Here is a 14671-nt window from a genome sequence, read left to right as displayed (position 1 = left end):
AGGCGACCGCCATGGCCGGGCCGGCGCGGCCCGCCGCCGACGGAGCGCAGTCACTGCATCAGATATCTGACGCTCGTCAGCGCCGCGGGCGCCGGCCCTGGCGACCCGCCCGGCGGCAAGACGACCGCCGCCCCGCCCCTGCCCAGTTGCAAGCTGACCGTCGCCCTGGACCTGCCCAGCTGCAACCGGACACGTGCCCCAGCTGCGGTCGGCGCCAGCACAATGAGCGCGGTCGGTGTCCCGCTACCGGGGCCAGGTGCAGGCAGTGTGGGCGGACGGGTCACTTTGCCGTGGTCTGCTGGTCTGGTGAACGGAACGACGACAGAAGGTGTCACGAGCTGACTGTTCTCTGCTGCGCCGTACCAAATACCGATAAGATGATGTGCGAAGTACAGATGGAGGTACCAGGTATCACGCAGACCGTGAATCTGCAAGTTGACACGGGTGCCACGGTGTCCGCTTTAGGACTCGGCATCGCCAGACGTCTCTTCAAAGGCAGTCGTCTCAATAGAACGTCTGCTCGTCTGTTCGGTTTTGGTCGACACCAGCTTCAAGTGCTTGGCACGCTGCCAGCGCTGGTGACCTACCGTGGACGGCGAGCCAACACAGAGTTCTTCATCATAGATTCCGACGGTGAAGAAGCCGTCATGGGACTGGACCTGCTGAAGCAGTTGGACGTAAACCTGCACCCCGCGAGTGGGGCAATCGATCAGCTGGCGGTCACTGGGAGCGCAGAAGTCCCGGAACCGCCACCGTCTCAGCCCGACCCTGGCGAGATATGCTCACTGACGACAGTCCGTGGCTACCAGCACAGGATTGTTCTCCGTCCTGATGCTGTACCGGTGCGTCACAAGCTCCGCCGACTCCCGTATGCTGTTCGTGAAGAGGTCAGCCGCGAGCTGGACCGACTCCAGGAGGAAGGAGTCATCGAACCGGTCGAAGTCAGCGACTGGGTTCACCCGATGGTCGTCAGCAGGAAAAGGAACGGGAAGCTGCGCATCTGCGTGGATCTCAGGGACCTGAATCGACAGGTCATCGCCGAAGTTCACCCCCTGCCGACGGCAGAGGAGCTCCAAGACCAGCTGAAGGGCAACATCTTCACAGTTATCGACCTGCAGAGCGCATACCATCAGCTGGAGCTGGAGCCTGCTTCCCGTCAGCTCACCACGTTCCTGACTCACCGAGGCCTACGACGGTTCACGAGGGTTCCGTTTGGTCTGGTCTCGGCAGGATCTGCGTTCCAGAGATTGCTGGACAACCTGCTGGACGGCATCCCGGGATGTGTTCACTACATGGACGACGTCGCGGTCGTGGGAGTGTCACAGGAAGAACACGACGACCGTCTTCGGCGCGTCATGGCCCGACTGAAGGAGGCCAACTTGACAGTCAACAGAGAGAAGTCTGTGTTCAGCAAAGCAGCTGTCGACTTCTGTGGCTTCACGCTGTCTGCGTCGGGAGTCACACCACTGCAGTCACAGATCAAGGCCGTGACTGACGCACCACCGCCGGAGAACGCCAAGGAGCTGAAGTCGTTCCTGGGGATGTGTGGATGGTTTCTCAGGTTCGTCCCTGGGTACGCCGAGACCGTCCATCCACTGTACCGGCTGCTGAAGAAGGGCACCAAGTTCGTCTGGGACGACACAGCGAACCGAGCTTTCAACGAGGTCAAGCTGAAGATAGCTGCAAGCCCGACGCTGAAGCCGTTCGACCAGAGCCTGCCTACATTCGTCACGTCCGACGGCAGCGGCAAGGGCGCTGGAGCTGTACTCACGCAGCTGAGCGCCGATGGAGAAGAAAACGCCGTAGCGTTCTGGTCTCGGGCGTTCACCCCTACCGAGCAGCGCTACTCAGTGTCTGAGCTGGAAGCACTGAGCGCTGTTCTCGCCGTGGAACACTGGAAACTGTATCTGTGGGGACGTCCGTTCACTCTCCGCACAGATCATTCGGCGCTGCAGACACTGCTCTCGCCCAGCTTCTCGGGGAGAGCGGGCGCGAGGATCGCGCGCTGGCAGGCACGCCTGCTGCCGTATGCGTACACAGTCCAGTACGTGCCTGGCCGGAACCTAACTCCTGCAGCAGACGCCCTCTCCAGGATGCCAGTTCCTGCCGAAGAAGCGGACCTGCATGAAGACAGCTCCGCTGAAGAAGAGGTGATCGCTCTTCTGACAGATGAAGAGAGCGTGCTGACCGAGCAAGACGTCCGCACCGCGTCAGCTGCTGATCCTGAGCTGCAGCAGCTGCGTCATCAGATCAAGCGCGGCTGGCCGAGCAGCGCCAAGGCCTGCCCGGTTGAAGTCCAGCCGTACTTCAAGATGAGACACGAGTTGTGGGTGCGCAACGACGACGTCATCCTGAGAGGAGCCCAACAAGTTGTTGTGCCCGTTCAGCTCCGCCGCAGATACCTGGAGCTGGCGCACAGCGCGCACGACGGAATCGTCCGCATGAAACAGGCGCTGCGGAATCTGGCGTGGTGGCCCGGCATCAACCGTGAGGTGGAGGAGCTGTGCCGAAGTTGCGAGCGCTGCCAGCACAGCGACGCAGTCCTCTCCCAGCGCGCACGCCCTGCGCCCATGCAGCCAGTCGACCTGCCGGACCGCGCCTGGTCGAAACTGGGAATGGATATCGTTGGTCCAATCAACGGAGCACCAGCGACTGCCCGTTACGCCATCACTCTGATTGACTACAGAAGGAAATGGGCGGAAGTCTGCCTGACGTCATCGACTGAGACTGAAGACGTCATCAAGTTCTTGTCAACTGTGTGGGCCAAAGAGGGCTATCCCGACGAGATCGTGACGGACAATGGGCCCCAGTTCACGAGCAGGGAGTTCACTGCGTATCTGGCCGCCCGAGGGGTGAAGCACACCAAATCGTCCGTCTACTGGCCTAGAGGCAACTCCGCCGTAGAGCGCTTCAACAAAACGTTCAAGTCGTGGATCACAGACTGTCCACCAGCAGCGTTCATTGACGAGGTGCGCAAGAGCCTGGCGGTGTATCGAGCCACCCCACACACGACAACTGGGAAGTCACCGTCAGAGCTCCTGCATGGACGACAGATGAGGCTGAACCTGCCTGTCATTCAGCCGTCAACACCAGGAGCCGACAGTGTGGCGTCTCGAGTTCGACGCCGACAGCAGTCCAACAAGAGGTCCTACGACCGCCGCCGTGGCGTGACGACGCCGCGCATCACTGAGGGCGACTACGTCTGCGTGAGACGGCAGGGACACCGCTCGAAGACGTCCTGTCGGTTCACGTCTCCGGTGCGAGTCACTGGGCGCGTCGGTCCCGCAACGTACCGTCTGGCTGACGGCCGGACCTGGAACGCCGCCCATCTGGCCCGTCTCCCATACGCGCCGGCGTCTCCCTCCGCATCTCCCCCCGCTGGGCCCGGCGAGACCACGTCGACCGCCACGACTTCCGAGGCCGACACGCTGGCACGCTGACCTCGCTCGCCGCTGCTTCTCGCCCGTCGACCGAGACAGCTTGCGAGCCGTCGCCGGACGCCGCCGATGTGAGCGTGCAGCGTCCCAGGCGAAGCGACCGTGTCTGTAGACGTCCGGACTACTACGTGTCGCAGTGCTGCTGTTCCTTTTTTTTGCGAGAGGGGGGAATGTGTAGTGTATCGAGTACCTAGTGCATCGGGTGTCCGAGGCTCGGCATCGGGCCCCGGTAATACGAGTGTGAGGCGGCCGCACCCTGCTCGGCTCCAGTCAGAGCCAGCAGTCGAGAGGCTCCGCCCGGCCGCACAGCACGGCAGTGCCTTAGTGTTTTGCACCGCGAGTTTGTGAGAATACATCGGAATCCGGAGACGGCGGTGGACACTACACACGGCTTGCTTCTTTTTCCAGCCACGCCCTATGTTAGTCCTGGCGCAGGGCATCAATTTCTCAATTTCGGAAACGGGCGTTGGGAAACTAATGATTGACCTTTGCAAGGGGCCTGCAATATCCGGCCGCGCCGCGCCACTGATGAACAATCTCCGGTTGCCACGGTCACCGGTCACGTGGTTTCAATATTTACTCTGACCCTCGGTCAGGCATCTGCGGTTGCCACGGCTGTCGGTCACGTGATCACCGCCCCGGGCCGGTGTTTACTTAGTAAGCGGACGGCGGTATCGCAGAGGTGCGCCGTACACGTGGGCGACTGATCACGTGACGTTGCCCCCGGGCGAGATGGCCGCTGTCGCCGGAGGGGTGCGGTGAAGTCGGGTTCAGGGTTGGCCCCCCAGGGCCGGCCCGGTCACGTCGGTAACTGCTGGCTCGGGGCGCCGCGTGATGTAATAAACAAGCTGGAATGCATCTCTCGCGTCGCGTCGGAGTTGCAGCGATTCCAAAACGAGCTTTGACTTTTGAATAAGGTACCTTTTTAGAATAGGGTAACACCAGACAAATGCGTTCTTTTATATTTGAACTCGTAACGTCGCATAGATTAACGTCTGTTCCATGATCAATGGTCATGCACGAATGTCAGTCACGAATGTTGGTATAAGAATGCCCTTTAAATGGATGCGGTTTTATTACGAGCGAGCGAGCGCAGCGAGCGAAGTGAGTCTTTTCAATATAAGGGAAAAATCTCAGTATGAGCGGCCCGGCCCGGCCCGGCCCGGCCCGGCCTGTAACGCTTTTGAGAGGCTTATATCTCAGCAACCGCTGGACCGATTGGCCTGCGGTCTTTTTTGTTGGGTAGCCCCATCCCTTCTACCCCGTAATTGACTACTTTGGATACATCTCAGTGACCGTCGTGGCACGTGCCACGTGAAAAGCCAAGGGTGTTCAAGCTGTTTTGCAAAAGTAGTGATTTTGAGAGGCTCATATCTCAGCAGCCGCTTGGGCGATTGTCTTGCGGTAATTTTTGTAGGGTAGCTGCATCCCTTCTACCAAAGGTCGGATACTCTTGATCTATGTGAGTGACCCCCACTGCACGTGCAAAATGCAAAAAGAAGAGGTGCCAAATTTGTTCCCATTTCAATAACTCGGTAATTACTGGGGCGATTTCGTTGAAACTTGGCATACAGGTAGGCACCCACCAGGCAATGCATTTCCATGTGTTGCGGTTGGGGTGCTACTGCACGTGCGCACGTGCAGGGGGCGTTTCCAGATCTCGAGAACGGCTGGGCCGATTGCGCTCAAATTTGGCACACGGTTGGGGACCGGTTAGTAGGGTGCCGTGCGGAAGTCAGTTTGGACCCCGTTTGCACGTGCGCACGTGCAAAATTCCGTTTCCAGATCTCAGGAACGGCTGGGCCGATTGCGTTCAAATTTGGCACACTGCTAGCGACCGGTTAAAAGGGTGCTTTGCACAAGTCCGTTGGAAGTACCCTCTCGCTCTTCCGCACGTGCAGGGCTCACTATCTCGCTCGCTCGTTCTTCGCCCAAAAGGCGTTTTACTGGTGTTATGAATACGGGATTGACGAAGCCCAAAGTCACATTTATCTGAGCATGTCGGGCTGGCCCAGAGCTCCACAGTTCAATAGGGACTCCGGGTTGCCGGTTGTCTCATCTTTTCTTCATAAAAAGCCGAGAAGGATACCAAATCCACATTATCCCAGTTTGTGATAAAGCCAATCATTCACATCACGGAGACTTCCGTTCAAAACACGTCTTCACGAGCTAATTTATTCCGAGCCAATAACATGTCAAAGCCGTTTTCTCAGTCACTTAAATAACCCCGTGGGCAAGCGCACATGGACAAACCAAGAGTGAAACGGCACCGTGAAACCGAAACAGCGACCAATGGACACACACGCACTTAATTAGGCTCATCCATAAAACGGGGCGCGAAACAAGGATGGAATATGGACCTCTGGTCCCCGTGCACCCCATAGACCACGGCCCGTGTCTTCCAAACGCAAAACAATCACGGTGAAACATAATCAGTAACAACGATAAGACTCATTGTGCCCTAGCCTGTGCCAGTCGGGCTTCCCATTTCACCCGACGAGCCTCACACACACGTCGGACGCAAACCTTAGAGGATATAAACGATTACGATTTAGTTGCGCGGACACACGCCAGAAAAGGTCGCCGTTCTCTCGCTCACATCTCCGTGGCATTAGGCCACAGTACGTCTCCCGTGGCACTCTGTGATCACGCCGCACGCCCCACCCGTCACCACAGTCGGTTATAACGCGTCTCTAGCCTCGCTGGCTTCCCGATAGGACAGCTAGCGCCATCTGCACGGGAGGAGCGGCTGCCACCCCATCTCGGCCGGTCGCCGCCGCATTAACCCCGCTCCGGTTCGGCTCGACTGCATGCCATCGCTGGCACGGGCGCCGGCCGATGACGCACGCCGTCACGATGACTCAAAACGTCACGGTGTTGGTGACGTGGGACCGTAGGTCTCGGTGGTGACAGACCGGCTCAGACCCGATCGGTCACTCGGCCGGGTCGTGACCGCCTGGCGGACCCACCGAGGTCGGGGTTAGTCGGCCATCCCCAGCGCGGGGCCGGAGCCAAATCCATCTCAGGGAGATAGAATCGCTCCTTAGCAACGGCCGTGCAGCCTCTGAGCGCGAGGCGATGCACGTGACAGTTCGTCCATGGGAGCCACAATACACTCACGTTTTGAGACACACCAAGACACGGGCCTTCACACCATCCGCAGCCCTCGACATGTGCAGACATTCTCATTCCTCTGCCTTTCTTTCAGTGCAGCTCAAGTTCTCAGTAGCTTCAGTGAGCTCAGGTAGGTCTGAGCCCGCTACTGGTTCTGTCAATGCCTGCTCTGACGTTTCAGAGGGCCAGTAAAGCCACTACTCGGCGCACTTAGTCGATCTTGACGGCGCCGTAGATCTTCTTGATGAACGTGTAGGCGGCCCAGAATCCGATAGTGCCCGTCAGCAGCCAGAACGTGATCACAATGATCGCCGTGTAGCTGAAGGAAAGGGAAATAAGGTCAGCGTCTACATTCCACAACATTTAGCAGCATTTGAAAACTGCATTTAAGCAAACACGTTTTTAGGAACAAATTCCTGCAAAAAAGTATGTTGTCCAATGCTGTCGTGCACGAAAAGCAGCAAAAGTTAGTCAATAACTTCAGCACTACGCAAGCGGATGTACAACGTAGTTGGATATTTCCAACAAAGTGAAACACAACCCAACCGGACACACCTCTAATGGAGCCCAACTTTGCACATGGCATATTTATTTCTCCTGGCATAAAGTAACATGCGACACACGTTGTGCAATAGGAACCCACAAGCCTTTGCATACCGATAAATACCACCTTTGCAAACCGATAAATACAGGTGCATTGGGTAGCATAAAAAAGGCTATATAACCTAATAATAAAATAGGGACAGGGATAGGCCAACTCACCTCAGACTAGTAGACGACCCATGCTGGCAAACGCCCTTCGCGGTAGCGTTAAATGCCGAAACTTGCACCAAATATAGGAACAAAAGCAGAAAGCAACACAATACCCAAGCTCCTCCTCCGCCAAAACGTGCAAAGCAAATACAAAATCGCCATAAAATAAACAAGAGGGAACTTAATAAAACACAGAAGTAAACCATTACCATGGATGAGATAACACTCATCTCATCCATGCCATTACCAAGCAGAAGGATACTTATGGCATACTTCTTTTGTGCATGATATGTTAGATATGTGCTTCGGTTAGGTTAGGTGATAGGTCACGGGTCACTTCCACCACCGAAGCGTGCAAACCACCAAATCAAATCAGCACAAAATCAACGAGCAGGGATTAACAAAACATCGAAACAAGCCAACATCAAGCGGAACATCTAGGCCGTTTAGTTCTTTGCGCATGATTGGTAGACGTATGTTGGGGTGGAGGTTTCATTTTACTTCCACCATAAGCCGCTTTCATGCCATCCCGCCTCTCACAGCACACACAGACTGTCGCCGAGGTACTCACCCAAAGTAGAGCAGTGTGGGCACAAACTCGTCGATTTCCAGCTTGGTGAAGAAGTAGAAGAACGAGTAGGCGCCGACGTAGATGGCCGAGCCGCCCGAGACGACGAAGCTGCGCCACCACCAGTGGTAGTCCTGGTACCGGGGGAGAACATCGTAGAGGTCAGGCACATCGCTCCGCACACCCCGATCAGAAAATAATGTCGGGAAATAGAGCATGCGTGCAGATGGCAGTGGCCAGACGGCGACAAAATCGCTTCACCGATAAGGCAATCAGAAACTTTAGCAAAGCCAGCTAAATCTAAGACCTGCTTAAGGCAAAACAGCAAACGCGATACTATTCTATTCATTCTTGTCCCAGTGAAGTACAGAAACGATATTATGTGTGACACTTCCCAATTTGAGCTTTAAAGTGTCTTTCTGCAACCACGAAAATAAAACCAGATCACAATTAACAGATGTCACTACCGCCGAACTTAGGAGTACCAGTTACTGTCACAATAACGTAACCAAAACCCCGTCATCCTGGTAGGGCAATTCAGCTTCAAACGCGTCCCATCAGCGCCGCCCACCCATCCTGCCCGCCACACACCTCTCCGCAGAGCTGGAAGTAGGCGAGCACGATACTGATCTGACTGCAGCTGATGGTCAGGATGATGTAGACCAGGAACAGGAAGCCGAACATGTAGTAGAACTGGTTCTCCCAGATGGCGGAGAAGATGAAGAAGAGCTCGATGAACATGGCTCCGAACGGCAGCACACCCGCCAGCAGCGAGCTGTGGGGGAACACGGGGGGAGCGCGGTCAGCTGCTGACGGACAGAAATCAGTCTGATAGATATTGGACGCATCTGAACTGAACCTAAGTAGTCCGGAATGCTCTTTTTGTGCACCAAGCATCGCACAGGAGCATATTTATGCATCTACAGCTATAACTATGCATCAGCTTCGGTCACCCAGTACCGTAGCACCTGTTACAACGCGCCATTTCGCTCCCAGAAGAAGGCACACGAGCAGCCATGTGGTTTATCTGCGGTAGATCTCGTACAGGTCATGGTGATACGACATCGACATTAGGATGCCCTTCTCAGACTCATGACTACACCGACATCCACCAAACCCACGCATCCCCGACAGCCCGCGCCAATCTAACTGACGTCTGCCTGACACAGTCCTAGGCCGTCGGCGCGGTAAGACGGCGGGATAGTCACAGACTGAGAAGCACGGGTGTTTTATATAGCCGGCCCGGCGTCGTCACTCACCAGAAGATGGGGTGCAGGTACCAGGCCTGTTCGGGCACCTGGCGAGGAATCTGGTTGGTGCGCACCGGATGCTCGTACGGCGGCTTACGGAAGCCCACGTACGAACTGGAAACGGACAGACACAAGCGGCGTGGTAAGAAACTAACGAAGTTCACGACATTCAGTGCAGTATCAGAATGTCGCGTAGCTGTAACAGTAAAGGCCGCCGTTCACTGTGCGGAATGCTTGCGGTCCGTACGGAATTTAACACAGAACCCTATGAACGCATCCGGTCCGTACGGAAATCGTGTGCGGACCGACACAGAATATGTAGAGAAACAGAAGCCACAGGAAAGGAATAGGGAGATGGACGTCCGCAACACAAAAAGATCATCATTTCCGTTTCAGTTTTTACATTCCGACCGATAACAAATCACCAAATAGCAAATCACCTACTTTTTATCGATTCATAAAATACAAATAAATAAATAAATTAAATCGCTCATATTTAACAACCCATTTTAAATAGCCTTGCTCACTCAGCTCAGTACACGACCCATCCCACCCTGGAATTCCTCTGCCCCTTTACTCTCGTCGACGACCCCGACTCACCCGAGCAGGACAAGCGGCACCGAGATGCCGAACCACATGGCCAGGACAGAGAGCATCGATGTAAACGGGATGGCGCCCGACGACCGCTTCCCCCACACGAAGAAGTTGAGGAAGACCACGATGGACGAGACCACCAGCGGGTACAGCACCCCGGTCCACAGCGCCGTCGACTTCCACATCTTGCCCTTCATCGTCTTGTACAGCCTGCCGGAGAAGTAGCCGCCCAGCACGCCCATGAAGTTGTACAGCGTGATGGCAGCCGTCATCAGAGACCCACGCGATGACGGCGAGAGCATGCCGAGCGTAGCGAAGAAGATGGTGACCAGAGCCATAAGGTAGATTTGTACGCCGCTGCCGACCAGCGCGCAGAACAGTTTGGCACGCTGCGGGGGCCGGAAGACGTCTCCGTGCACCAGCTTCCAGCCGGTCTCCTCCATGGCTTCCTCCAGACTGTCGTCCTGGTTGTACTTGGCGATGTCGCGACGCAGCGTTCGGATGATGATCATCGTGAGGATACCTGAGAGAAGAGAGGTACCTATGTAAACTGTAAGGCATCAACAACTACGTAACGAGCTTTTGTAGGCTTTTACTGGCGTTTCACTGTTATATCTTGATTTCGTTTCCATCGTGCATGATTGATCATAATGATCATTGTTACGGAGATTACAAACATTTTGAGGAAAATGGAAAAGAAAGTAAAAACTAAAAAGATCAATCAAACACCTTAAATCTGACCAGTATCACTACTATCACTGATAGACTGGCCTGCCCAGTACCCACCCTTCCCTACAAAAGCACCACTGAGCCCCACCCCTCGTGACTCACCAGAGAGGAACAGGACGACCACCACTGAGTTGACGATGCTGAACCAGTGGATCTGCACGTCCGACATGGCCAGGTAGACGTCCCAGCGAGACGCCCAGCGCACAGAGGACTGCCGCCACTCCACGCTGTACGTAAACAGCAGCCTCGTCTCCGTCTGCGGACACAGGGGCGCACAGTGGGACAGTCAGAGCAAGTGTGGTCAATTACGGAATGGGGGAGTAAATTACGGCAAAGTGGTGACGATATCAGCTAACACGGTCAAAAGACAGTAGCTCAGTAAGAATTCAGAACATTGAAAATCAGAGTTATGTAATCTAATTGATATTCTCTTTTCAAATGAGTTGATATCCATGATTGATACTGCAAAGTGCAAACCCTTTACATCGGCATAATATCTCAATTACATTGACAAGCATTAGAAAGTTGACAAGATTAGCAAGGCTCCGTGGTAAAACGTGAACCCAACGTTGCCAATACGTACGTCCTTAATGAGCTGTTTCTTCTTGGCCTCCTTGGGGATGGAGCAGCCGCCGGGAGTCTGTTCGGCCTGGTCTACCGAGCGGGTCTCCACTTCGAACCGAACCACGCGGAACGAGAGACTGTGGAGGGGCAGACAGTGAGCCAAATAGTTACGATCGAAAGTAGTGGAAACTGAAATGGAACGACATGGAACGGTGGGGCTGGGGACTATCAGAGAATCGGGCGGGACGTGTAGTCGACAAGAGTGGCAAGCTTTAAATGAGAGGAACCTAATGGAAGGCGAGACTGGAACAAAATAGGGTAGGGTGCAATTGGCCGAGATGAGCCTAAACAAAGCCCTGTAAAGCGTGAGCCTGGGGACAAAGGTGTAGTGGGCTCGGGAAATTAAAGGAGAGGCAGCATCACGAACTAGCAATGGGTCTCACTAAGGGGAGCTGAAGAGGTGAGATACGATAACGAGAGAGCCAGTCCCAAGTTATCGATCTCCACACATCACGCCGGTCGCGGATGAATCACCGATTCCCCGCTGGATGAATCATAGAATTTCTCAAAACGAGCTAGTCTCACCGCACTCTCGCATTGCCACGATAACCCAACAGCAGTCTAAAAAATCAGCACATCGAAAAATGGCGGGCCACTATTCAGTTCACTTGTTCATTTCCGTATCCCATCATCCCATCATCAAAATGAGAAACTAACTATCGTACTGGAGATCGCTAGCTGCACAAGACCATAGTTTCTCATCATATACTCACAGAAGAATGTGTGGCAAATACCGCCTCCTTTTTTTTTTTTGTCATGCATCCGATAGCTCAATAACAGTTCACAGCTCACTCAGGAACATTGCTAGAAACCCTTCCCCAGCGGTCCACTCACTTATCCTCTGTATGGTAGTAGAGCACCAGGCGCAGGTGGTTGTTGATGTAGGTCTCGTCGCCGTTCTCGCTGGTCGAGCCCAGTCGGTAGCCGCGATCCAGCTGCTCGTCATCAGAGTCCACCAGCTGGAAACGCGTCGCGCACGGCAGGTTGTCCACCAGCCTGGAAGGGAGTAGAGTGGGCAGGGGTCAGTGGTGGCGTTTGAGCAACGAGAGATGTCAGTTGCCAGAACATGGGTAGCAAACAGATAGTAGAGGACCTGGCAGCGGTAATGAAAGGTAACTCAGAACAATGCAGTACAGATGTCCTCTGAATAAAATCTTATGAACTCTGCTAAAGCCATTTACACATTCACTCTTACAACAGCAAAGTCAAACCAGCTCTGCTGTAGCCCACTCTAACATCAAATCACCTCCCCTCCACACCCAACTCTGACAATACCCTCACTCACAGGTGGACCGTGTACTCGTGCTGGATGCGACTGATGACCTCGTTCGTATCCTCCTTGGTCCACGACATGGGGTTGTCGAACGAGTTGCATAGCACCTGACAGGCCACGTCCTTCTTCATGTGCACCTCGTACGGCGTGTTCACGATCCGGTCTCCGCGCAGCACTTCACCTGCGCGGCGGTCGCGGGGACGGGGTGAGGGCCGAGGCAGTGGGGGAAACAGCAATGGCTGTCGTATTACAGCACACCGGATGGATGGAAGACAAATGCCACCTGTGAGGTGAGGATATACCTGGCATACCAGGCAAATATATTACGGTTTCTTAATTTCTTTTCTTGTCAAAACGGAGTTTCCCGACCATTCAATTACGAAAGAAAGCAAAGTGATCTCTCGTAATGATCCTCATGATTTCTTGGATCTAGCAGATACATAAGTCATTTGTTACCTATTTTACACTGATTGGACCATTTATGACCTAGGCATAATTGCCAAATGGGCTTTGTAGAAAAGTGACTGCCCACGTCTACATCACAGCAGGGCAACTCACCCAGGTTCTCGGACTTGTAGACGAGCGTGCCGTTCTTGGGCCGGCAGAGCGGCAGACTGTAGTAGTCATACGGCAACTGGGTGTGGGTGCTGGTCAGCTTGATGGCCTGCACCTTGATCGGGCTGCCGGCCTCGAACTCTACCGGAGCCACGCCCGGCACGTAGAAGGCGCCGGCTGGTGCGGACACTAGTAGAGCGACCAGCAGGGACAGCAGCCCGCGGAGCCGCCGCCGCTGCTCCATGGTCGCCACTCGGACCGGGGTGTGTGGCGGAGGGGCCCGGGCGCCGCTCCGCTGGGCTGCTGGGTGGAATATGGTCTATACAGGCACTGCTGCAGTGGCAGCCGTGGGCGGCACCCGGGACCAGAGGTACACAGCAGCCGCAATGGGAGATATCTGAGCAGAAAACCGCTCAGTGATACTGAAACACCCCTGAACTTTGACAATCAGGGCAACGATTTATACTTATCACCTCAACCCAGATTCCAGCTGAACCAATGGGAAACAGCTTGCTTCAGATTTTGCAATGTCAGGCGAGGACAGTTAAAAACCTGAAAATGGAACATACAGGTTATATATCAGAGCACAGAAATTATGTTTACAGATCAAGTCTATGGTCCAAAGCATAGGTATGCACTATGAATTGACTACAAAGCCCCGTTTAACAGCAGGCCACTACCATCTGCTACCAAGAGGGCTGTTCTGGTCCCTGCAGCATAGATCTGTGCTGTGTGCGTCATGCTTGGGTGACGTCAACCGCCTGGCTCTGCCTCTGCCCACTCTCAGCCGGCACACCGCGGACGACCGTCGCTGCAGCCTATTTCAAACGTGGCGAACCGTTGCGCAGGTGGACTGGTGATTGTCGCTCGAATAACAGTTAAATTGTGTTCAAATGTGGTTAAAAGCAATGTGTCACCAAAAAGAGTGATAATGATACCAAAAAAAAAACAGCATACAAACCACTTACACAATAAGAAATATTGGACGGTAAACTTTAACCACGCCACTTTCGCCTACTGCAGCACCAAATTTCCGGCTGCAGGAAAACGAAAAATGCTTCAGTAGGTGACGTCACACAGGCGGTGACGCAGTGGTGTGGGCGGGACTAACAGGCGATGTAGTCCTCACTGCGAGTGCGTGCTGCAGCACATTTCATTTTGGCTGCGCAGCCGAACAGCCCTAAGTATTGGGGCTCATTTTTCATAGAAACATAGTGACAATTCTTGGAAGCATTTGACAGAGGATTGCCCTAAAACAGGGCTGTTAAAGCATATGATAGTGGCTTGGGAGCGTTCCCATATTTGAGGACACAGGACACTTGACCATAGTTCCACCTACAGACCAAGGACAGGCGACAGCAGACAGAATGTAGGTAGGTACCAGAGGGGTGTTCACGGGCAGGGCACCACACGGCGCACACTGCTGCGTGCGGTGTGTGCGGCGCGTAGAGCAGGCGTGGGGGTCGGGGATGGGTAGGCGGTTCTGATGTCATGGCTGCGTGCGGTGGACGGTCCGCCTGTGGCCAGTCCCGACCGGCCACAGCGGTCGCTGTGTGCGGTGACGGAAGGCTGACGTAGGGACCCAGTGGGCGGAGCTTGGAGGCTGTGTGCTGTCCGACCGCACACAGGGCCTGTGAACAGCCCTCAGCATTAGAGCATGTCATGTATCATTATCAGACATGCATGCATCAAATGATGAATCATTATCAGAAAATTAAGATAGTTTCAAATCCAAATCAAAATGATGCCAGCCAACGAAACGTTATTTCTATGT

General features: G+C 54.4%; 2 protein-coding genes across 35 annotated transcripts in view; one reads left to right on the top strand and one right to left on the bottom strand.

Moving 5' to 3' along the window:
- The first annotated feature begins 647 nt into the window (after positions 1 to 647).
- Positions 648 to 3440, top strand: LOC122384528 (uncharacterized protein K02A2.6-like). The gene is made up of 2 exons (XM_043372066.1): positions 648 to 2209; positions 2399 to 3440. The coding sequence occupies exons 1-2, from the start codon at positions 648 to 650 to the stop codon at positions 3438 to 3440; spliced, it is 2604 nt and encodes an 867-aa protein (XP_043228001.1).
- A 2158-nt stretch (positions 3441 to 5598) lies between these two features.
- Positions 5599 to 14671, bottom strand: part of LOC122384497 (transmembrane 9 superfamily member 4-like) — a 13837-nt gene continuing 4764 nt past the window's right edge. For 8 of the 34 annotated variants that reach the window (XM_043371948.1, XM_043371969.1, XM_043371959.1 and 5 more), the window contains exons 2-11: positions 12901 to 13449; positions 12355 to 12523; positions 11904 to 12065; positions 11029 to 11146; positions 10548 to 10701; positions 9723 to 10239; positions 9132 to 9236; positions 8464 to 8647; positions 7876 to 8006; positions 5599 to 6870 (exon numbers count right to left, since the gene is read on the bottom strand). In XM_043371948.1, the coding sequence (XP_043227883.1) occupies positions 6762 to 6870; positions 7876 to 8006; positions 8464 to 8647; positions 9132 to 9236; positions 9723 to 10239; positions 10548 to 10701; positions 11029 to 11146; positions 11904 to 12065; positions 12355 to 12523; positions 12901 to 13141 (1890 nt within the window). In that variant the 5' untranslated portion in view covers positions 13142 to 13449 and the 3' untranslated portion in view covers positions 5599 to 6761. Of the gene's footprint in view, positions 6871 to 7875; positions 8007 to 8463; positions 8648 to 9131; positions 9237 to 9722; positions 10240 to 10547; positions 10702 to 11028; positions 11147 to 11903; positions 12066 to 12354; positions 12524 to 12900; positions 13450 to 13865; positions 14039 to 14278; positions 14529 to 14671 lie in introns of those variants that run through there. The other 26 variants (XM_043371951.1, XM_043371983.1, XM_043371960.1 and 23 more) reach the window with 11 other exon arrangements.

Source organism: Amphibalanus amphitrite, unplaced genomic scaffold (genome assembly GCF_019059575.1).
Source record: "Amphibalanus amphitrite isolate SeventyFive unplaced genomic scaffold, NRLGWU_Aamphi_draft 000192F_arrow, whole genome shotgun sequence".
Classification (NCBI taxonomy): domain Eukaryota; kingdom Metazoa; phylum Arthropoda; class Thecostraca; order Balanomorpha; family Balanidae; genus Amphibalanus; species Amphibalanus amphitrite.
The sequence above is the reverse complement of the archived record's forward strand: the minus strand, read 5'-3'. Positions and strand labels throughout refer to the sequence as shown.

Coding starts and splice junctions, on each gene's coding strand:
- LOC122384528 (XM_043372066.1), top strand. CDS start 648: ATGGGACTGGACCTGCTGAAGCAGTTGGACGTAAACCTGCACCCCGCG. Junction 2,210..2,398: donor GAGCAAGACGTCCGCACCGC/GTCAGCTGCTGA, acceptor GCTCCGCCGCAG/ATACCTGGAGCTGGCGCACA.